Source organism: Lytechinus variegatus, chromosome 8 (genome assembly GCF_018143015.1).
Source record: "Lytechinus variegatus isolate NC3 chromosome 8, Lvar_3.0, whole genome shotgun sequence".
NCBI classification, from domain to species: domain Eukaryota; kingdom Metazoa; phylum Echinodermata; class Echinoidea; order Temnopleuroida; family Toxopneustidae; genus Lytechinus; species Lytechinus variegatus.
In genome coordinates, this window is record NC_054747.1 from 10,536,403 (window position 1) to 10,559,519 (window position 23,117).

General features: G+C 38.6%; 1 protein-coding gene across 1 annotated transcript in view; it reads left to right on the plus strand.

Moving 5' to 3' along the window:
- Positions 1 to 23,117, plus strand: part of LOC121419962 — a 51,882-nt gene that overhangs the window by 3,826 nt on the left and 24,939 nt on the right. The window contains exons 3-19 of the mRNA XM_041614466.1: positions 1,343 to 1,535; positions 2,692 to 3,040; positions 4,853 to 4,900; positions 5,879 to 5,994; positions 6,758 to 6,867; positions 7,807 to 7,905; positions 8,801 to 8,911; positions 11,185 to 11,322; positions 12,052 to 12,265; positions 12,746 to 12,859; positions 13,926 to 14,113; positions 16,959 to 18,446; positions 19,464 to 19,651; positions 20,409 to 20,557; positions 21,093 to 21,229; positions 21,899 to 22,006; positions 22,669 to 22,827. Of these exons, the coding sequence (XP_041470400.1) occupies positions 1,343 to 1,535; positions 2,692 to 3,040; positions 4,853 to 4,900; positions 5,879 to 5,994; positions 6,758 to 6,867; positions 7,807 to 7,905; positions 8,801 to 8,911; positions 11,185 to 11,322; positions 12,052 to 12,265; positions 12,746 to 12,859; positions 13,926 to 14,113; positions 16,959 to 18,446; positions 19,464 to 19,651; positions 20,409 to 20,557; positions 21,093 to 21,229; positions 21,899 to 22,006; positions 22,669 to 22,827 (3,909 nt within the window). The remainder of the gene's footprint in view (positions 1 to 1,342; positions 1,536 to 2,691; positions 3,041 to 4,852; positions 4,901 to 5,878; positions 5,995 to 6,757; positions 6,868 to 7,806; positions 7,906 to 8,800; positions 8,912 to 11,184; positions 11,323 to 12,051; positions 12,266 to 12,745; positions 12,860 to 13,925; positions 14,114 to 16,958; positions 18,447 to 19,463; positions 19,652 to 20,408; positions 20,558 to 21,092; positions 21,230 to 21,898; positions 22,007 to 22,668; positions 22,828 to 23,117) is intronic.

Genomic DNA, 23,117 nt, shown 5'->3' on the forward strand with positions numbered 1-23,117 from the left:
GATTCATTACCTTACAATCATATTTCATTTTGAATGAAGAATCTGACATATTCTTGCAGAGTTTATTTTTCCTATTTCTCTTTTTCTATTTTTCTCAATTACTATTCAAACGGAGAGGCGGGGTTGGGGAAGCCATGTTCCATTTTATAACTTTTCATAAGCATCTTGTGATAATAAGCCAGTTCGTAGTTCCTTTCTGCGCATGATCAAAAGATTCTACGCATGATCAGAAGAAGGTCATTTGTACTAAAGTGACATGGTGCTTTAAAATCTAATGAGATAAGCACCAACTTTGATGTCTTGATTATTCATATATTCTTTTGAATTGTCGTTTTCATTTACATCCACAAAAAAACAACAATGCTTCCACGAACGACTGGTATTTCACAGTTTGTCAAGTACATTGTGCAACATGCTAAGATATGCATTCAAAGTAGGAATGCAGCAAATACCTTCATTAAGTGTTCATTGGTGTGCTATTCTAGTCACCTGGTCTATTCAATTTCTTCATCCTGCTATGTAAGGCAAGCTTACGTAATATCTTTGAAATCTGCCTATCATGATGAAAGAAATGAAAGGTCATTTGACCAAAATTGCCCATGAAGTAACTACGAACTGGTCTATATCCATAAATCCCTATTAGTTTTGGTAACTTTTGGAGGACAGATCAGAAAAAGCTGTATTTTAGAATTATAGCAAGGATTGAAACCTCATATTATCTGAATCAGACTCTTTAGACCTGTGGAGGCAAAAGAATGTTGCTGGTTTTGTTATATCTCAAAACTAGAACATCAAGCTATGCTCTGCATTTTAAACTTTTCATATGCAACATTTTAATATCCTTTTGGCAATTTATTGATTTGAGTGTTATGACGGTGCTACATAAGCACTTGCCCGATTGCCCGGGGCAATAAGAAGTTAGAGTCGGACAAGTGTTTTGAAGTAAAGACCAACACTACTTGCCCGAATTCGGCAAGCAAAATTCTCACAGTAGAATGACAAGAATTAGGGTCGATATGAGATGATATTGACCCAAATTTTGGTCATGATAAGATAAAATCACTTTGGAAAAAGAAATACTATAAGGTAGATCAGTTCATGTCAAAAGAGAGTAAAAGGTCAATGGTTTTTTATAAAACCGCAAAACTTTCTTTTCAAGAGGTTAAACTTTTTTTTCAAGAATTTTTCCGGGCAAGTGAAATAGAATTTGGGCAAGTATATTCCAACCATTTGAAAATTTACTTGCCCGACTGGGCAAGTGCTTCCAAAAAGTTATGTAGCACCCTGGTTATGAACATTAGTTGACAGTGTTTTCTTCCTTGACTACCTCTCTACATTGAAGGTTGCCAATGAAGTCATAGTAGGCAGCGTTGCTAAGTCAGGCGGACCTCGCATCAAGCATGTATGTAGGAGAGCATCAGTCGCCTTGGGGTACTCACCTGCCCGATTCGAAGGACCGTTGCCTGCCAGCCAAGACAGCCTCAAACTGAGCGCTCTCCCAATCAAGGAGAGGAAAAAGCTGTTTACGAGTGATGGTGAGTTTGCCTCAGGTTCAAGGGTCAAATCCTGTACAGGTTCATTGTCTTGTGATCACATGACAATGATAATAATAATAATACATGAAATCTGTATAGCGCACGTTCCATCTTGATTAGATGCTCAAGGCGTTTTAGAGCAGAAGAACAAAACCTATTTACATATAATAATACATGTCTGAACAGGTTACCCTTGAAGGTTGTCACTGAGTTCTGCGTTTTCCATCTCTGTGAAAGAGAATTCCACAGGTTAGACCCTGCATGAGAAAAGGCCTGTTCTCCGCATTATTTCTTATCAACAGGAATTTGTAAGAGATATTAAGGTGATGAGGTTCGTACATTTCTTGAGGGTTGGTAATTATTCATCAAAGGCTTATCGTAACTGGGGAGTTCTATGACTATATGAAAAATCAAAAGTAGGATTTTTAAAGACTATGCGGCAACCGGTGAAGAGTTTTCATTATAGTAGTGACATGGCTGTGCTTGCTAGATAGAGTTACAATATGCGCAGCTGCATTTTCCAACCTTTGCAATTTCCCAAGTTGAGAATCTGATAAGTTATAAAGGAGGCTATCACACAAAATGCCTTACCAAACAAAGAGAGAAAAAAAATGAAAACAACAGAAGGCGAGTGTAAACTTTACATGAATATCTCTAAAAGCTGAGTGTATTAAAAGATTAGTTATTGCAAACGTTGATATTTCATGAAAATTGAGAATTTTTTTTAATATGAGTCTTCTAAGTGATGATTCTGCTTTTATTGTGTCTTGTCTAAAATACTACAAGGTAAATGAGGGCCTTGAAATTTTTGTGTGTGCTTGTTTTTTGTGTCCACTATATGTATAAATATTACCCAGCTTGAGAAATTCAATGTACAATTAAAAGCTCACCTCTTTCAGAATGTTTAACTTATTCACATGTAGGTTCAATCCATGTTTAACATTCTTTGATGTTATGTATAATTATTTATTTGATGTCTAATTCTTAAATTTATAATTCTAACCGCATTTCCCGTTTTCTCATGCATAGAGACATGTAGGTGTTATGCGTATTAAGAACTGTACTATTATTAGTATAAATCCCTTTCAATTTATTTAGCGATGTGTCTTTGACACTGAAATTATTGCTGTTGCCATTCTTTCCATGGCCTATTTAGATGAGAACAGTGAAACAGAATCTGGTTCGGAAGGCGAGTACCCCAGCAATGAAGCGTCTCCTCGACTATCAGCGCGAAAACGGAAGCCGACAGCCAAGAAACGTGCCATGGACGGATTTATCAATGCGGACGAGGAACCCGCCTTCATGGACATGGATGGCGCAGATTTCACCGCCAAGAGAGAGCCGGGGAAAGTTTCGAAGCTGAAGAAGGTTTCTAAGCAGAAACAAGAGATGGGTTTCATGCCAATGCCAATTGTAGAGGAAGCAAACGTGAAAAGACGATCAAGATGCGGGGTGTGCTCGGCATGCTTGCGGAAGACAGATTGTGAGACGTGTTCTAACTGCCTGTAAGTTATTGATTATGATATTATGGTCAAACATGCATATAAAGACATGCAAGGATATTTGGGGGGACATTTCAATAGTTTATCATCTGGGCTGCAGTGTTGTCTTTGCCTTTATGGCCTGAAAATCCACGGTTGAATCCATGGTTTATGCAGATTTCCTGTATAGATTACGCTTAACTTTGCGCGTATTGGGTGCTTGTATAAAAAATGTCCATAGCTGATGTGCGCTTTTGTCACAGTCGCTCGCTGAATTTTTACTTTCAAGTCTCGCGTAACTTTTGAGACCAAAATTGTGACCCCCGGGTAAGCGGTTCCGAAATTACCCAACATTTCGTAAGTGCATGCAGACCCAAAATTACTCAAAAACATGAATTTGTGTACAAATCCAATGCAAATAGTGTTTTAGCCATAATTCATAAATGTATCATTATTTTTCCTTTTACTGCTTAAAATCAATTAATTTTATCTTTTTTATGGTCAAAATAAAGTCCCCAACAATTTCCATTGAAAAAACAATAAAAAACAATAAGTCTAAAAACAAAGAAATACATAAGAAATTTAGAAAAAAATAGAATACATAAGAAAATAAATGTGATGTTGAAATTTTTTTAAAATAAATTTGATTAGATGCATGTCTAGAGTATGTGAATTTTTTTTTTTGCATTTTAGGGGCATTACTTTATTAATTAGAGCAAACTTATGATTTTACGCTTAAATTACCATAATTAATGAGCAATGAGACTTTTCGCAGAATTTGATATTATAGTTTTGTAGATAATGCCATGGGTAACACGTGTACCAATTTTCGTTCCGATCGCACGATCGACGGCCGAGATTATAAGGGGGGGCTGAATCGGCCCCCCGTCTTCTTAGACGTCGGAATAGCCCAGTCTATTTAGGGTTAATCGTTTGTTGTATTCACAGTACGTTACATCCATTATGCATACACATGCACGTATATCTTAAAATGACTGAAATCATATGCGATTTTCTTAGAAAGATCTGGATGAAGCCAAAATAACTTGTTAGTTTACAGCAGGCAATTTCTTACCTTACCAAATCTACCAGATTTACCCATAAGATATGATTTAATTTGAGGAGGAAAGAAAGACCCTCACAGATATGCCTAGATTGCAAGAGAGAGCATCTAGAGCTTGCACTTTTCAAGGGACCCCAGCCGATGGGACTTTCCGCGTGTGTTTCGCACTGGCGCCGCACGCATAGTCTTCCTTCAAAAAATTCTTCCGAGCCTGGAGCCATATGGCACTGGCATCCCTAAAGGCTATTGCTATAAGCCAGTTCGTAGTTCCTTTCTGCGCATGATCAGAGGAAGGTCATTTGTACTAAAGTGACATGGTGGTTTGAAATTTAATGAGATATGCACCAACTTCGGTGTCTTGATTATTCATATATTCTTTTGAATTGTGTTTTTCATTCACACCCACAAAAAAAACAATGCGTCCACAAATGACTGGTATATTTTACAGTTTGCCAAGTACATTGTACAACATCCTCTAATATGCATTCAAAGTAGGAATGCAACAAATACCCTCATTGAGTGTTCATTGATGTGCTGTTCTAGTCACCTGGTCTATTCAATTTCTTCATCCTGCTATGTAAGGCATGATACATAATATCTTGCTTTGAAATCTGCCTATCTTAATGAAAGAAATGAAAGGTCCTTTGACCAAAATTGTCCATGAAGTAACTACAAACTGGTCTATTGGCTAACAATGACTACTGTTCCTAAGCCATGTTTTAGACTATTAATATTTTTATCATCTTTGTTCATATTTTATTGTTTTCTTCCAGTGACAAACCCAAGTATGGTGGACCCGGTACCAAGAAGCAAGCGTGCATGTAAGTACAGGCAAAGATTTCTTGGAGGAGGGGGGGGGGGGTTGAGGGAAGATGCAGTGAGAGGGCAATATTATTATAATGTGGAGTCCATGCTTTTACATGGACTTCAAATTTGACACTAAACATGGAATCATCATTTGATCTCAGAGTTTTCCTAAAAATAAGTACTTTGTCATGTTTTCTCCACTCTAAATAATGCATTAAATATTCCGCATTCATGATAAGGTGGAATGAACACCCTTTTCACATATCCAGGCTGTTGAAAGTTTACCCTTTTCGCAGATTTTGGCAATTTTGATCCCCTTTTCAATTACATCTTCCAGCAATGAAAAACAAACCCCTTTTATTTGCTTTTGTGTTTGGTATGGTGTCTCCCTTGTAATAGCATTGTATCCCCCTTACATACCACTGGGCAAAGATTTCTATGACTAATGCTACAAACACCAGTTTGTTCATCTTACATTTATAAATGATTTTTAGAAACCACCTACGATATGCTAATCCAGAAAAGATTATATTATTGAAGTTTTGTCTAAGCTTTAGACAGGCTTTTAAGATACAAGTTGCGGTAACGAACTCAATATGAGTTCGAACAGAATCCAATGAAATTACCTCCAAAGTGTTTGTATGTAAATGAGATAAAGTATGTGCCAAACGGCTCTGGAAGAAAATTTGTATTTGCTGAGAAATAAGCAAAATAAGCACAGAATTCAATCAATTGTTGGGTTTTTTCTAAGCAGTATTACCACACTGCCCCATATATGCTTTTCTGTGTTTGTCATCATCAGGATTATCGGTTTGGAGGAAGATTCCATGATATTCAAAGATAAGTTTACAGTAATGTACCAGATCTAGCTGTATAATAATATTTTGACAGTTAACCTTGATTTCAAAGACTCTCTCATGAAATAATTGTTTGCTGCAACTGCAGTCTTTTACCTTTAACGGCCATTTCAATTTTGATTGATTCGTTTTCAGACACCGTAAGTGTCACAATCTGGTGAAGATGAAGATGATGAGAATGAAGCAGATGAGAGCCTTGAGCAAAATAACTAATGCTCCTCCTCCCAAGCCAGTTGAGAAACCACAAAAGGGTAAGTCAAACTGTGATGATGACCTGTTTGTAGAGACCACCCAAGGAAACAAAAGTGGTCGTAGTGAAACAAACTTGTTAACATAAACTGCTGCTCTTTTTCAAGAAGTAGAGAAAATCCGAAAGAGTTATTGAAATATTTAATTAGTTAATGAAATGTCCTCATGAAAAACACTGATGAATTAAACGCTGCCCCTTTTTTTAGCAGATATATGTAGGAAAACTATGTCATTCAAAATGCGGTGAGATCTATATGAAAAGACCACACAAAGGAAGGAAAAAATTTGCCTTTATGAAATCAAAACTGTTGACATGAACTCCTGCTTCTTTTTAATAGCAAGTAAAAAAAAAAACTTAGGTGAAACCTGCATATCTGCAGTGTTTACAAAAAAATTGTGTGAAGATAAATGCCAGTTGTTATGATGATATCAAAATGAGATTGAATAGAATCCAACAAGATGACCATCAAAGTGGTTTGTATGTGCCGAACAGCTCAGAAAGAATATGTGTAATGCTGAGAAATGAGCAAAATATGTATGATATTCTATCAAAATGTCGGGTCCTTTTCCAAGCAGTATTGATACACTGCCCCACATGTGTTGTTCTGTGTTAGTGATCTGATAATAGTTGCCTTTATTTGAAAGACTTTTTCATGAAATAATTGTTTGCTGCAACTATGTTCTTTTACCTTTGAATTTAAATATCAAAAATGACCATTTTGAAGTGTTCAAAATGACCAGATACAACTGATTTTGTTCTTTTAGCTCCAGCTGTCCCAAAAGTTAGACCAGCCGGGGCAAGGATCAAGAGAGCTGGAGGAGATCTACCCACTGGACTAGCCCTGGTCCCAAAGAACAAGAAAGGCCAAACAGGGGTAAGTTGGACCAAATCTAGATCAGGGGCCAAATTTACAAAGGACTTAACTGCAACAGTGCCATTATTGTAATTACAATTGCAACGGCACAGTAGTCAATTGAAATCAAGCTTTCCTTTTCCTATCCTTTTCAAAATGTGCAGTCAATCCATTTTATCTTCCTCTCATTAAAACTCCCCTTTTCCCAATGTTTTTGAACTCTGGGTCACATGACACAAAGTTTAGTTCTTGAACGAAACGCTAGTTCTCAGAAATTTCACTTTACGTTCATTTGCTGTTCGGCCCTAACATTATCACCATCATATTATCCTTATTGTGTGTTAAGCCCAGCTCACAGTATGTAATTCGTTGCGATCCGAATTTCAAAGAAATTATGATAACGTTTGATATGGCATTCCAAGTGATAAAATCTTACGGGTCAGAATGAATAAAAACAAATTCAATTCCAAATCGTAATGACGTCATCATCGGCTGCGATTTTAAGCCGATTTGGACTTTTCTCCGACCAAAGGGCTTGCCGCAAAGTGAAAATATGATTTCAGTATTTCTAACGTCCTGCCAAATTTTATATGAAATAATTTTACTTCTTGGAACATTCAGCAGGGTTATCTAACAGGCATATGTTTAATGCAAAATGCGATTTCTTGAAAATCGCATTGCACCGGATCGCATAGTGTGAGCCGGGTTTAAATGTGACTGAGAGTGTGTGCTATGTAGAAGTTTTCTTTAAATGGTGTTTTTTGTGGAGAATAAAACAAATTCAACTTGCACATCAATTTTATCGCATTACTTAAATGGTCTCTTGAATATATGTGTCTGCTATTAATAAAAGACTCTAAGGTATATGCTTTTTAATATTGAAGAATGAAATGAATTCAATCTTCATTTCATTCTTAGCACACAACTAAATTGGCCCCTCGATTGTATCTATGTTTATAGGATAAAGATGAGAAGTCTGATGCCAGCTCTAAGCCGCTCCGGACAGTCAAGTTTTCTAAGAAGATCCCTGGCAAACATTTCATCAAGACAGACTTCAAGGTGAGAAGAATAACGGTTGTTTCTACTCTGTCCAGTTAGGGCATAAGCTTCAAGCTTCTAGTTTTTGCACACAACTGTTTTTATAAAATTGCCCCATCCTATTTACTCGATTTAGTATCATATTACCAGCCATCCCAAAATCTTAGATCCAGCTCAAAAGCATTATTTGTTGTTCCCTCTGTCTTTACAAAGTCATATGGTGAGCGTGCTTTTACTCATGCCTCTGCTGTCCTCTGGAATGCTTTTCCTAATTCAATGAGATATCAAAGTGATTTATGTACATTCAGGAGATCCCTCAAAACATATCTTTTTAATGCATAAAATACCAACTTTGAACTAATGACCCAATCTAAATATCTTGATTACTTTATTCTTACCTTTCACTATTCTTTAAGCGCATAGGGACATGCTATGCTATGTGTGATGCGCTATACAAGAATTGAGCATTATTATTATTATTAAATATGAAAGAATGGATACAAATTCATGTTTTGTTAAAAAGAAAACAAAAAAAAATGACATGCACATAGTTGTTTAATCAGTTTACAAAAGCCAGAATATTTAAAAAGACGAAATGATCAGTTTCGCTTTCAGATAAGACGAGCAAGCATTCCATGGTAGGACTTCTGAGATGAGTTGAATAGAGTCTCTTTCTTTTACCGAATGCGTAATGTCGCACCATTGCAGGAATAAGAATATTCGCTATTAATGTTTTACAATGCCTCCAAAATATGAACAAAAATCGATATTTTCTTTGGACGTTACATGTGCAACAGTATGAATGTTTGACATTTGTTCGCGTACAACAAGCTAAGTAGCTAAATAGGCGTTGAACAATATTTTATTTCAAAGGTTGCTCATTGTAATGCCATGTATTATTTCTATTGACCTGCAGGATGACTATGATATGTCTGTGGCCTGGAATCGTGGAATGGTGATCATTTCTTCAGATCCTATGATCCCGAGGACTATATGCTATCTGTGTGGTAGTAATGGTAAACATGATGTAAGCTCACCACTCTCCTTTCTCTCTTTCTATGTCACTCTCTGATTTACGACCCAAATAGTTCATTATTCATAATGCGATATGGGCCCCACAGACCTGCCAACCAGTACGTTTTTGCCGTATTTAGTACGTTTTTGCAAGCAAAATACGGCAGTACGTTTTTTCTTAAAAAAAAAGAATCAGTAATTCATTGATAAAAATCATCTCTATATGTCTTTATTTCATAAAACTTACTCAAATAGGGTTATGAGTTCAATGTATATCTAGGTAACTTTTTTTTCCATTTGTTTGTTAAAGGGGAATCCAACCCAAATAAAAACTTGTTTTTATAAGGAAAAGAAAAATCAGACAAGTTGATAGGTGAAAGTTTGAACAAAATTGGACAAACAACAAGAAAGTTATGAATTTTTAAAAGTTGTAAATATTGGTAATCACTATACCCATGGAGACTTCAAATTGGCCGCGTATGGGATGTCATAGTGATGTAAGGCAAGGACTACTCTTCCATGTACTCCAATACATATTATGGCTAAAATGTCATTTTTCCCAAAAGTTTTATTTCAAATTATATTTTTCTTCCATGAGGACATACTACAAGATACTACCTGGGTTATATTTAGATTACTGCCCCAGGGGAATGGGTACTTTCTCATTGCTTGTTTGATTTCTTTCAAACTTTCACCATTCTGTTTAATTTATTTTTCTCCTTCCCAACATAACATTTTATGGCCAAGGCTGGATTCCCCTTTAAAACCAGGGTGTGATATACACATGTTTCATTGTTTTTTTTCATCTGCAAGAGCAGTGCACATTTTAGCTTGCATGCAGCTTGAGCGCCGCGATGAGGGAGTGCGCCACACATTTTATTATGAAATACACTTATTGGGGGGAAAAATACATTTTTTTATTACAAAATACAGTTTTTCATTCCCAGAGGTTGGCAGGTCTGGCCCATTTCAATAAGACTTGTTATAGTAACAAACGTCCAATTTCTATCACAAATTCACCATCAGCCAATGAGATAGCAGAATTTCAGTAGCTTTTAACTGTTACAGGTAAATTTGTTATCGTAATAAGTTGTATGAAATGGGTCAGTAGCTTTTAACTGTTACAGTTAAATTTGTTATCGTAATAAGTTGTATGAAATGGGTCAGTAGCTTTTAACTGTTACAGGTAAATTTGTTATCGTAATAAGTTGTATGAAATGGGTCCATGGGGGTTAAACTGGCCGTTGTGGCGTGCGCCTGTAATCCAAGCTGTGGGGAAGTTACAAATTGACGTAGAGGTTCGAGCCCTGGTCACGTCTTTCGGATGGTGACGTTAAAGGTCGGTCCCAGACGTAAATAATCATATCTGATTGATACACGTCTGACAAAACTCAAATACACACACACATGGTGATAAGGTATCGCCACATTATTGCAAACTTCATCTCTCTCTCTCTTTTAGATAGTTCATCACTTTCATTTCATGTAGGAAACCTGGGTATTGTTGGTCTCACGGGAAGATACGTCTCTTTTCGTTGAGTTCAAATATGTGAAGGTGCCGTGGCCACGTGGTCAAAAGCGCCTGACGAGACACATGAAAGTCTAGGGTTCAATCCCTGTCCACATTACCTCTACCCGTGAGCAAAGCGTTCAATGGACAGTGTTCTTTTATCCTTCATTCAAATAAATGGAAATGCGTTACCAAGTATGTGTGCACATTATTCTACATTCTTCCCATAAGATGTACCGTATTCATCTGTTCCACAGATTACATGACAAATATTATGTGATGCCTAGATAGATCCTTGTGATTTGATTGGTTGTTTGATATCGGCCATTCAGCCCATTTTCCAATGATATCAACCGTGCAATTTTGGATCCATACGATTTTGTCCATTGCACTCGCGCACCGAGACTGCAGCTCATGCTTTAGCAGTGTGCATGTTGTAATGAAGTGACAATCAACAGATCAAACTCGCACTGCATGAGCAGTTTTTGCATCGAAATTCATGAATTTCATCTGAAAAAAAAAAATTTAGGTGCCATATAAACCAAATAATGAATGTTTTTCATTTGTGCAATGGACAGAATACTTCATTCGGTGAAAGATGAAATGATGATCCATTCAACTCAGCTACACCTCGTTGAATAAGATGATTTTATCTTTCACCTCATGAAGTATTCTGTCCATTGCACTCATAAACATTCATTATTTGTATATTATATTATATGAAAATGATGCGAATCATTATCATCTCCATTCATATTTTCTTTGTCGTTTTGTAGCTGGTGTATTGCAATGTGTGCTGTGAGCCTTTCCATGAGTTCTGCCTTGAAGAGGATGAGCGCCCTCTGTCGGGCGAGAAGGAGAACTGGTGCTGTCGGAACTGTCGGTTCTGTCACGTGTGTGACCACCAGGACCAGGTATTTCATGAAAAATTGTTTCTTTCAGTTATATTGCCTCGCTTCTCTTCTTCAAAATCTTATTTTCTAAAAATTTAGTTGTAATCTAATTTGTAACATGTTCCTTTATGCATATATATGATATGTTTAACATATAATCTGGAGTGCAAAGTGCCCATATCATTTATATTGAATAATTCTTTATGATCATTATTTTACTCCATGTATTTAGATTCTCTAATCTCACTTTATGATTACTTTGTAACCTTTGTATCAGTCCCCCGACTGTTTTATCGAGCAAATTATTTGCAATAAACCAAAATGCTGACCACACAAAAACGTTGTACGCCTAACAGAGCGCTAACAGTAAGCCCAGGCACATTTTTAGGATTGTGATGTCAAAAGTTGATCCAGCGCATTGTGACATTAAACATTGCTGTGACATTACCGGTTGTAATGGCTTCTGTTAGTGCTAACGTTAAGTGTGCGGCAGGTACTGGCTCTCCAGTAAATGTAACTATCCTTTCTATTGTATATGTTTCCTTTCTTTACTGCGACATGATGACGAAACCTACAAATATTGTTATGTTGTGCTCACAAGCCACAAATGGGAAAGTTTGGTCGATCGGTCAGTAATAATTCTGGAGCGCTAGGGGTGTCTTATATGACAGACTCGGGTGCTTCGAGAGCCAAATATTACTGTCGTTGTTAACAATTGTTTTCCCGTTCGTGATTCTTTTTTTTAACCAGCTGCTGACCTGTCATAAGTGCCACTGCAGCTATCATGCCGAGTGCCTTGGACCTAACTACCCAACAAAACCATCCAAGAAAAGGAAGATCTGGGTTTGTTCTCGCTGTGTGAAGTGTAAGAGTTGCGGTGCTACCACTCCGGGTTCTGATCCTAAAGCTCAGTGGATGCATGGATTCTCACACTGTCAAGAATGCGGGAAGCTCTTCGAGAAAGGTATGCTCTTTCATACTCATCAATGATTAATTAGTAAACATATCACAGCCCCCCCCAAAAAGGCAGAATCTGCCCGTTAAGATCTTGTTCATACACTCGCAACTAACATTGGCATGCATGTCACCCACAACTCAATCTATAAATCTGTGAAGCAAATTTCTCTTCAAAAATGTCAATACATGCTAATTATATTCAATTATTGAAAAGTTGCACAAGATGCATAAGAAAAAGAGAAATGAACAATGTGGCAGCTGCTTTTTGCATTGTCAACATATTGTGCAAATCATCGATAGCATATTCTCTTTCTCCTGCACCCTTGGACCTTACAGGGTTTAAAGAAACCAACCTACTCCAGAAGGTAGTGAATTCGTAAAGTGCCCAAGGGAAGCAAAATATGTAATCATGACTAAAATACGGATTGAGAAGAGAGAATGTCTGACATTTTCAGTAAATTGACAATGGTTTTTCTCTTGTTGACAGGTAACTACTGCCCTGTGTGTAAGAAGTGCTATGAAGACGATGACTTTGAGTCTAAGATGATGCAATGTGCAGACTGCAATAGATGGGTCCACGCCAAGTGTGAAAATCTGTCTGGTAAGTTTAAGTCATTCCCCTTTTGTCTTTTTAGTCAGTCAAATTGTTATCTGTGATTCACTGGAAAGGTTCATTACTGGTGTGTTGACATGAGAAACCACAATCGTGAAAATCTACCTGCTTTTTGGTAAGCTTTCGCTTGTTTGGCTGCAAGCTTCGTCAGAAGTTCGTTGTAGCTGTAGTAAGTGGAGCTGTTGCTGATGCACCACAAGAGAAGCGAAAGCTTACCGAAACACAGGTAAATATTCAATGATGGTTGACAGGTGCATACGCAGGGGGGGGGTAATAATAATGATAATATAGGTATATTTACCCAGGGAAGCCGCTTCAGTTCCGAAAACTGTTCTCCCAGCGGGCCCTGCTATTATTATTACCCCGGCTTTAGCTGGGCTGCCTAGGCGCTCGAAGCATTCAAGGAATTTCTTCCTACCGGGTACCCATTTATCTCACCTGGGTTGAGTGCAGCACAGTAGTAGTTGAAGGGGTTCAACCCCCCCCCCCTTAGATTGTGTTTTTTAACCTTTTTTGGCTTGTCAAATATTCTATTTACTTGAACCCCCCCCTCTAAAAAATCCTGCATACACTTCTGATTTTGGAATGAATGATTAATCGTTTCTCTGTGGTTTACACTGCCACCCCTACACTCTCCATAATCTCATGTTTTGACTGAAGGTGCAGTCACACTTCACAGAGATTAGACGGCGTTTCACCGCTTTGAGTATCAAACCACTACCAGCCGTTCATTTGCAATGATTGGCTTGGTTTGAAGACAGGTCTCCCAGAAAGGCAGGCATAGATGATTCCTAATCAATTCGGTTTCTTTTTTGCAGCTACTGTGTTCTCATCGCTAAAGCAAGTTCAGCAGAACAATGCTTTTGAAATGTTTCTTTGAAGTTCGTATTCTCTATTTTGGTTTTGTGAAATCTGTTTGAATGCAACTGGCTTCAACTAAAAATTTTCAAAACTGCTTCTTCAACTTGCAAGGTAAATATGTGTACTTATTTGCAACATAATGTTAATTGCAGGACCTTAAGTACACTCCTTTGTTTCTGCATCTCCCTTATAGATGATCAGTACCGCATCCTGACCGAGTTGCCAGACTCCGTCCCGTACCGGTGCCCACCCTGCGCCAAACACAAACCTACACCCTGGAAGGTAGAGGTCGACGAGGAGCTCCAGGCTGGCTTCGTGAATGTCCTCAACGCTCTCTACAACTGCAAGAGTGCCGGTCACCTTATCTGGCCAAATAGAAGGGTAAGTCATCAACTTGAGAGATCACCAATGATAATTGATATTTCAAGAGATGCTAAGATCAAGAAGTACCATTGCATGTACAAGGTATATAAAATGATAATCACATTTACAATGATAAACACATTCAGGCTAACAAAATGAATTATTTCGGGAAAAGGGAAGTGTCGTCATGAACGTGGTTGGCACTGGTCAGTACCATCTCTCACCCAGGTGCTAATTGGGTACCGGTAGGAAACAACCATCATTGTGGTTGGTTTAGCAAGTGTGCGCCTAACAGGCTACTTGGAATGCTATGAATCCAGTGACCGGGTAATAATAATTGTAAAGCACTTTGAACATTCGTAGATTGATAAAGCGCTATATAAATGCCAATTATTATTATCATTATTATTATTATCCACACACCCAATACTAAGTTCTCCAATGAAAATGTAATCCATCTTAAAAACAATTGCTTTAATTCCTTTTGGACCCTGTAGCATGTTCTTGGTCCTTGATTTTCTACAACATAAAGTCCCAGGTGCAGAGTTGCCAGTCTTAACCCTATCTAGGCCGGGTATTTTGGGAGTTCATATGGCCGGGGGGGGGCCTCCCAGGCCCCCCTTAAGATCTCGGCCGTCGACCGCGCGATCGCGCCGAAAATCGGCACGCGGGTTGCCTGGGACATAATCTACAAGATTGTATAGTAAGATTTTTCATGCGAATTGCTATTAAGTGATTATGCTAATTTATGCGTAATTAGTATGCGAAATCATTCTTTTTCCTCTAACTCCTTATTAAAGCTCCAAATGTACTAATTTTTGGTATAGAAACTCTTTGTGGTGTTCTTAGCAAGTGTACATGAAAAAAATTGCGATATCAAATCATTTTCTTATGTGTTATATTGTTTTTTGCAATTTGTTATGTATTTCTTTGTTTTTTGACCTTTTGTTTTTCATTGTTTTTTTCTATGAAATTTGTTGGGGACTCTTCTGTGATCATAAAAAGCATAAAATAAATACATTTAGACCAGCAAAACTAAAAATAATCATGCATTTATGAATTTTGGTTGAAAACACAATTTGCATTGACTTTGTACACGAAATCACGTTTTTGAGCAATTTTTGGTCTGACATGCACTTACATAATGTTGCGTAATTTCGGAACCACGTACCCGGGTGACGCAAAATTGGTCTCAAAAGTTGCGCAAGACTTGAAAGTAAAAAGTCAGCGAGCGGCGCGGTCAAAAAATTTTGCGCAGTGAAAATATCGCGCGATTCGTTGAGGGGGGGGGCCTCCGAGGCCCCCCCCCCCGGCCTAGATAGGGTTAAGCACATGTTGTGGGCCCCATTGCATAACAGTTACTATTACAGCAGGGTGCTACATAACATTTTAGAAGCACTTGTCCAGTTGGGCAAGTAAATTTTTAAATAGTTGGAATATACTTGCCCAAAAACATATTTCACTTGCCCGAAAAAATCCTTGAAAAAAAGTTTTACCTCTTCAAAGGAAAGTTTTGTGGTTATTTAAACCATTGACCTTTTTTTCTCTTTTGACATGAACTGATCTACCTTGTTAATGCATTTCTTCTTCCAAAGTGATTTTATCTTGCCTGCCATGACCAAAATTAGGGTCAATATCATATCCACCCAAATTCTACTGTGAGAATTTTGCCTGAAGTGGTTTTGGTTTTTACTTCAAAACACCAGACTCTAACTTTTACTTGCCCCGGGCAATCGGGCAAGTGCTTGTGTAGCACCCTGATTACAGTAATCTTGCCATCCAATGGTTTCTTCCATGAAATCCTTGATTTTGATTGGCTGTTCGGTCATGTTCCCAAGAAGGCTTTTATGCAACAGGGCCCTGGCTTTTCAGGCCCAGTGAGGAAAATTGCTGACCATAACACCCCTTAATCAATTTTTACTCTTCTATCCAAGTTCCTTCTCCCTGAGTGAAGGTTAAAGGGAAAGTTCACCCTGACAAAAAGTTTATTTTAAAAATAGCGGAAAAAATGATAAAAAATATTGCTGAAGGATTGAGAAAAATTCATCAAATAATCAGAAAGTTATTAGAATTTCAATTATTTGATTTGTGACGTCATATGCGAGCAGCAATCCTACATAGCGAATGGTAAAAAAACAATGAAATGTCATTTTCTCAGAAAATTGAAAATGGTTTTCACTGAACCTTTTGTATATCAATAGACAAATCATTTCACACCCGATCATGAATAGAAAACAAAATTAAGTCATCAGGAACCATACAAAATTTTAAATTCATGCATTTTGTATTACATAACACATGGGGCAGCTGCTCGTTTATGACGTCACAAATCCAAAACTTTGAACTCTAATAACTTTCTTACTCTTTAATGGATTTTCCTCAAACCTTCACCAATATTTTTTACTATTTTTTCTGCTATTTTTACAACAAAGTTTTCTTCAGGGTGAACTTCCCCTTTAATTTCTTCATTCCTCCATTTTGCCCTTGTCTCTTGCCATCCTTGGTTCACTCTTCGGTCGAACCCTACTCTTCAAATTCTACATCTTTGATCTATATCTTAAAATTTTGTGATGTGGTTGCTGTAGTCGGGTCCGGCTTCATTGTTTAAACCTGCATATTAACTGCCCCAGAATGTGCGTCATACAATGAATAGTTCTTTCTTGTTTAACTAAGTAGTACAAGACACCTGAGATAGCCAACTCTGTGTTTGTACTAGAAATCATGTGGGTGGGAATTTCATTGGTCTTTATCATTAATATCACCATTGTAAGATCAAAATGTGTCTATGCAAAGTAAGGATGAACCTAACATCAAAGCATTGCCAATGGTTTCGGGATTGACTTTCGTCTTGTCTTTATTGCAGTTCAAGTACATGAGGAAGATCCATCAAGGGGATTCCCGTCTGTCGTCCACCGGTCCGGAATCCAGAGAAAGCGCAGCATCACCGGCTCCAAGTGAAGCATCATCTTTGGAGAGAGAAACACCAACACCGGACAGGGGCTTAGAGGCAAGCGGAGACGGCGGAACATCCTCAGCACAGGATGATGTCGAGGAGACGTACTCATTTAGGAGAGGAAGGACAGTGAGGAGGGTACTGAGGAGGAGACGGCAGCAGAGACACGCCGGAATTGCAGAAGGCGCAGGGAGAGGAGATTCGGAAGGTGTTGATAGGACGTTAAAAGATGAAGATGGGTTGAAAAGTGAAAGTGCTGAAGTTGATCTTGTCATGGAAGCAGGCTCTGAGGCAAGATCAGTTGAACAAATTCATCCTGTCTTTGATAGGGATGCAGATAGAACTGATGATGGTGTTGAGAAGGCACTCCCAGCAGTACATGTTCTTGATGCGGATAAATGTGAATCCAATGTTTCGGAAGATGGAAAAATAATTGAAGAAGATGATGCTTTGAGGACTAAGAAAGAGCAGATACCTGATGATGGTTCATTATCTCTCAGTACTATATCTGAAGGGAACGTTGCTTCCTCCATTGAATCAGTATCAAAACACAAAACTCAAGATAACGTCTCTCCTGACAGCAATGTGCCAAAGGATGATGACAATTCTGAAAGGACTACACAACCTATGTCCTCAAGTTCCGAGGATATTCCTATGACCAGTGATGATACCTTGAAATCACCTGCTGTAGTACCTACTTCAGCAGCAGTTGAAGATGATCAGAAGCGTGAGGTGCAAACTGTTAGTGAAACCAAAGACAGGAATGATGTGGTCTTGAGTGGTCCTCAATGTGCTGATGACTCCAGTGTGGCCGAGTCTCATGGCACTGCTTACCAGGATGGTTCAGGTGGAACCCTTGGTGAATCCAGGATGGACATCTCCAACCCGGCCAGTGAGGGTGAGACATCGGCTGCAGAAGAAGTTGACATTGACGTTGAGTGTATGGATGTCAAAGAGGAAAAGATGGACGTGGATGAAGCTGATGGTGGGGATCAAATATCCTCTACTGAGGAAAGGACTGAAGATTCCATTACAGCTATTACAGGAGATGCCACAGGAAGCCTTGAAGATACTGCAAAAGTGGCTTCTGATGGTGCGTTGTCTCCAAAGCTTGAGAAGGAAGATGCAGATGCTACGTGTACCCTTGACTTGGAGAGAAAAGATGGTGTTGTTTCTCCTGCAGCTGTTCCTGACATTGACCCAGATATTCCAGATGCAGTGATGGAGGTGACGACATCGACGCAATCCGAGCAGGAGGTTTGTAAGACACCTGCTAAGGTACTCACCATTGCAATAGGGAAAAGAGAAGAAGAGGAAGAGAAGAAAGATGAAGAAATAAAGCCAACCAGTTTCCAGTTTGTCAAAGCTAAGATGATGGCAGGCTACTATAAATCAGTGGTATGTATGTGTTCCAATTTTAATATTTTGCAACATATCAAAAGTATTTAAGTACTATTTTGTTCATCGAATAGATAGCCAACAGATATCACAAGGATGTTTGAAGGTTTACATGGTGGGATGGACAGTTTCAGAAGTGGTTTACGGTACACCGGGTGGTGAATCCAAGAAGGTCTAAGAAGAGTCTATAGAGATAGAAATGAAATGAAGAGGTGGAATAAAGAGTATTCTGGAAGAAGGACCATCAATCTGCCTGAGTCCTTTCTTCTGTTCTACAAGTCTATTCATTTATTCTTGCCGGCTTTCTCTCATCTATCTAACTACCCAAGCCTCTTAACTTTTCCGTTTTACAATCGTTTTAAGAACTACATACATTGCAGGTGGGTGTTTCATAAAGCTGGTCGTGAGTTAAGAGCGACTTTTTGAATGACTGGTGGTCCTTTCTTGTGGTAAATGGTATGCATCAACATTGTCGTTGGCAGTTGTTTAGCTTAGAAGAAAGGTTCACCAGTCGTTCTCAAAGTCACTCTTAACTTATGAACAGCTTTATGAAACGGCCTCCAGGAAAGAATACTGTACTATTCAATGTACGTAAACCATTTCTGTGAGTTATCTTGCCTTAGCATGTATGCCAACGACTTGAGATAGTGAAAGTACGAAATGATTGATTGCTGATTATCAAATTCCTGGATGTTGTGCCTGGCTTATATTTACCGTTCACTTTGTGCACTGAACTAGAAATTCTACATGTTCAGAGATGCGTGACCCAACAATATCTCTTACACCGTAGCTAGTGCTGGTTTAGTTGCATCCACTTTCTGACCTCGTTCTCAATCTCTTACATTTTGAGGAGGGATCACCGTAAAACTTGCTACTTGTTTTGTCCCTTTTGCTGTACACTGTTCTTACCTTCAAGCTACCATAATTTAATGGGTTGCACAAGTGAACGGCATGAGCTACAGCCAGGAGCTCTAACTGTCAAAATTGAATTTTGTAAAAATTTAATTTAACTTGCAGGAGAAGTTCTGTAAGGACTGCGTGACAATATTCCAGGCTTCATTCAACCAGGAGACGGACCTGATCCCCGGGCTCTCAAAGTCCAACGTGATCGCCAAGGGTGCGTTTCTCAAAATCATGACCCAGATGTTCCCTTGGTTCAACGTTGAAGAGACGAGGATCTGGAACGGCGACGAGGGGTACAAAGAGTGAGTTTGATGTCATCCTATTCTATTGTATTTAATATCTGTGTCAGACATTTGAGTTGGTCATTTACAAAACCGTATTGCCCTAGATTTCATGAATATTGGGAAGGGATAGATATATTATTTGTATTTCGCTCACTCTCTATGCACCCATTGAAAAAAAAAAAATTCGTAGGGATGATTCAAAAGGGCTTCTAGAAGAAGATCTTTGTTTATATTGAGATTTGGTATTTTTCATGCACAAGTGTCTTCTTATGTTGTAATGATGAAGAAAACTCTTTCACTTATGATTCCCGCTCAGTTGGTAAAAATTTATTGTCATATGAGCTGACCGATTGAGGTGTTGTGGCTGAGTGGATAGGTCTCTGGACTTTGAACCACAAGGTCCGGGGTTCAAATCCCATTGCATCATCCTCTGGCAAGGTATTTATCTACATTTGCCACTCTCCACCCAGGTGTAGAAAATGGGTACCCGGTAGGAGGAATTCTTTGAATGCTTGTGCTCCCAATCAGGGTAGCCATGCTAAAGCTGGGGTAATGGTATGCAGCGCTTAGAAACATTTGTATTAAGCGATATATAGTTGTTGCATAATATTAGTATTATTGAACTTGTTCTGTTAGAGATCCCTGTCACAATTGGCTATCTATAATTCAGTCATGACTTAAGACCAGAATTTGAAGTAAACGGGCGAATATGGCCGTGAAATATTACTTTTCCATTTATTTTTTAATATCAATTTTGTGATTTTTTTACCGCCAGGAACGGTGTACACCAGGTGGCAGTGGAGCCCCCTCACAAGGACCATGAATACGCTCAATGGAGATATAGAGCGTTGATGCCGTCTATCACCGCTCAGCCCTCACCATTCAAGAAACTTCCAACTCCAAGGAGGCGACATTCCATAATCGGTAAGCTTTCCTTCCCTACTTTAATAAAAAGAAGTTTTTAAAATGAGAACTTATTTCACCAAACCAAAAATATTGTCAAAGTTACCGAAGAAGGAAATAAGTATGCAAATAAAGAATGACCCATGTCATTTTCTTGGTTAAAATTGAGAGTCACGTATAAGATTGTTGCTATCACATGAGCCTATCTTTTGGGTGATTTTCATCAACGTAGTGCACCTGGAGAGTGCCCGAACTGGATGAAAACTAAACGAAATCCTCATCGGAGGACCTTAAAAATGATTATTGCTTTTCTTGATGTACTTCAAATGAAATAGCATGGGCTTAGGCCGTTCTTATATTCATATACTCATTAAGCATTGCCCTAGATGCTTAGATGTGTAAATACTTTACTGGTTGTCCTGTATCAATAGCCGTTAATGGTTCTATTCTTAACCCTTTGTACTCTATTGATAACCTTTTATGATTCTATTCTTGACCGTTTGTACTGTATCAATAGCCTTTAATGATTCTTTTCTTGACTGTTTGTTCTGTCCAGGCGGTGATGGATGCTCAGAAGATGATTCTCATATTCCTGGTATCGAGGACGTCTCTGATCCTAGAAGATGCTGTCTCTGTGGCGTGATGGGTGATGACGACCCTAACAACGCTGGACGATTGCTATACTGCGGTCAGGTAAGTGATTAAAATCAAGTGTTGAGGCGTCTTGATGTAGTGGTTATGACCCATGTCCCTTAATTAGGGAGGTGTGGGTTCATATTACTGCCATCGAGGATGTCTCTGATTCTAGAAGATGCTGTCTCTGTGGCGTGATGGGTGATGACGACCCTAACAATGCTGGACGATTGCTATACTGTGGTCAGGTAAGTGATCAGAATCAAGTGTTGATGCGTCTTGATGTAGTGGTTCTGACTCCCGTCTCTCTTTATAAATGAGGCATGGGTTCATCTTATGGGTGAATGATATTGGTAGATGATGATGACACTAACAATGCTGGGCTATGCTGTGGTAATAATGAAAATTATTCTACTAATTTTACTATTGCCTCTACAACTCATACTTCTACTATGCTTGTACTATTATTACTGCTGCTCCTGCAGTCAATACTTTTATATCCTACTATTTCTACTACTATTACTACTACTACTACTACTACTACTACTATTACTACTACTACTACTACCACTACTACTACTACTACTACTACTACTATTACTACTTCCACTACCACTACTACGTTTACCATTACTACCACCACTACTACTACTACTACTACCATCACCACCTCCTACTACTACTACACAATAACTACTAAACTATCCTTTGGCTCTCTTGTTTGTACAGGATGAATGGATCCATATAAACTGTGCCTTATGGTCTGCCGAGGTCTTTGAAGAGGTGGATGGATCCTTGATCAACGTCCATGCAGCCATCTCAAGAGGGAGAATGATGGTAGGAATTACAAACATTCACATCCCGGCTGATATTTCCTGATGGTCATGATGATGCTGTTTACAATATTGATGATTAACGATATCGTGTTCTTGATTAGGATGTTGATGATGGCGATGGTGATCATGACCATGATCATGAACAATGGTGGTGATGGTGATGATGATTGTGATGATGTTTCTGATTGTGATGATGATGATGGTGGTGGTGATGGTGATGGTGGTGATGATGATGATGGTGGTGGTGATGGTGGTGATGAGGATGATGATGTTGGTGATGATGAACATTGTTGATGATGATGATGATGATGATGATGATGATGATGATGATGATGATGATGATGGTGATGATGATGATGATGATGTTGATGATGATGATGATGATGACGGTGATGAGGATGATTACAATTATTTTGATAACAAAGTTGATAGCAATAATGATGTTCTTAACGGCGATGATGATAAAGATGGTGTTGATGACCATGACGAAGATGATGACGATGATCTTGATATATTGATGATAATTGTGGTTATGATGTTAACGGTGATGATGGGTCTAGTTTACCAAATGCAGGACTGTAATTCATCAAATCTTGTGTCCCAAGGGTCACACTTCGTTCCTTCTATAATCATTGACTCTTGTTCTTTCTGTGTCTTTGACAGAGATGTGAAGTGTGCAATAACTTGGGAGCGACGGTTGGATGCTGCAGTAGGGGATGTCCAGCAAACTTTCATTTCATGTGTGCCCGATCCAGGAATGCCATGTTCCAGGAAGACAAGAAGGTCTATTGCTTCCAACATGCTGATAAGATTGATAAAGCAGTAAGTACCCATCACTAAAATAATATTTGTAAAATATTAACAAAAGTTGGTGGAAATACGAAAAAATTCTTTGTGAGCTACAGATTATTTCCATTTGTAGGAATTTTGGTGGTGGTTATTTTTTTTACCTGATTGCTAAGAAAGCATGAATGCTTGTAAGCAAGCAACCAGAGGACCGACGGCTTAAGGTCCTCTCTGAAGGACCTGGTACTGAGGATTAATGCCTTGCCAAAGGGCACTAGCGCACCAAGTGGGAATCGAACCGGAATACGAATTCCCCGCTCTGCCGA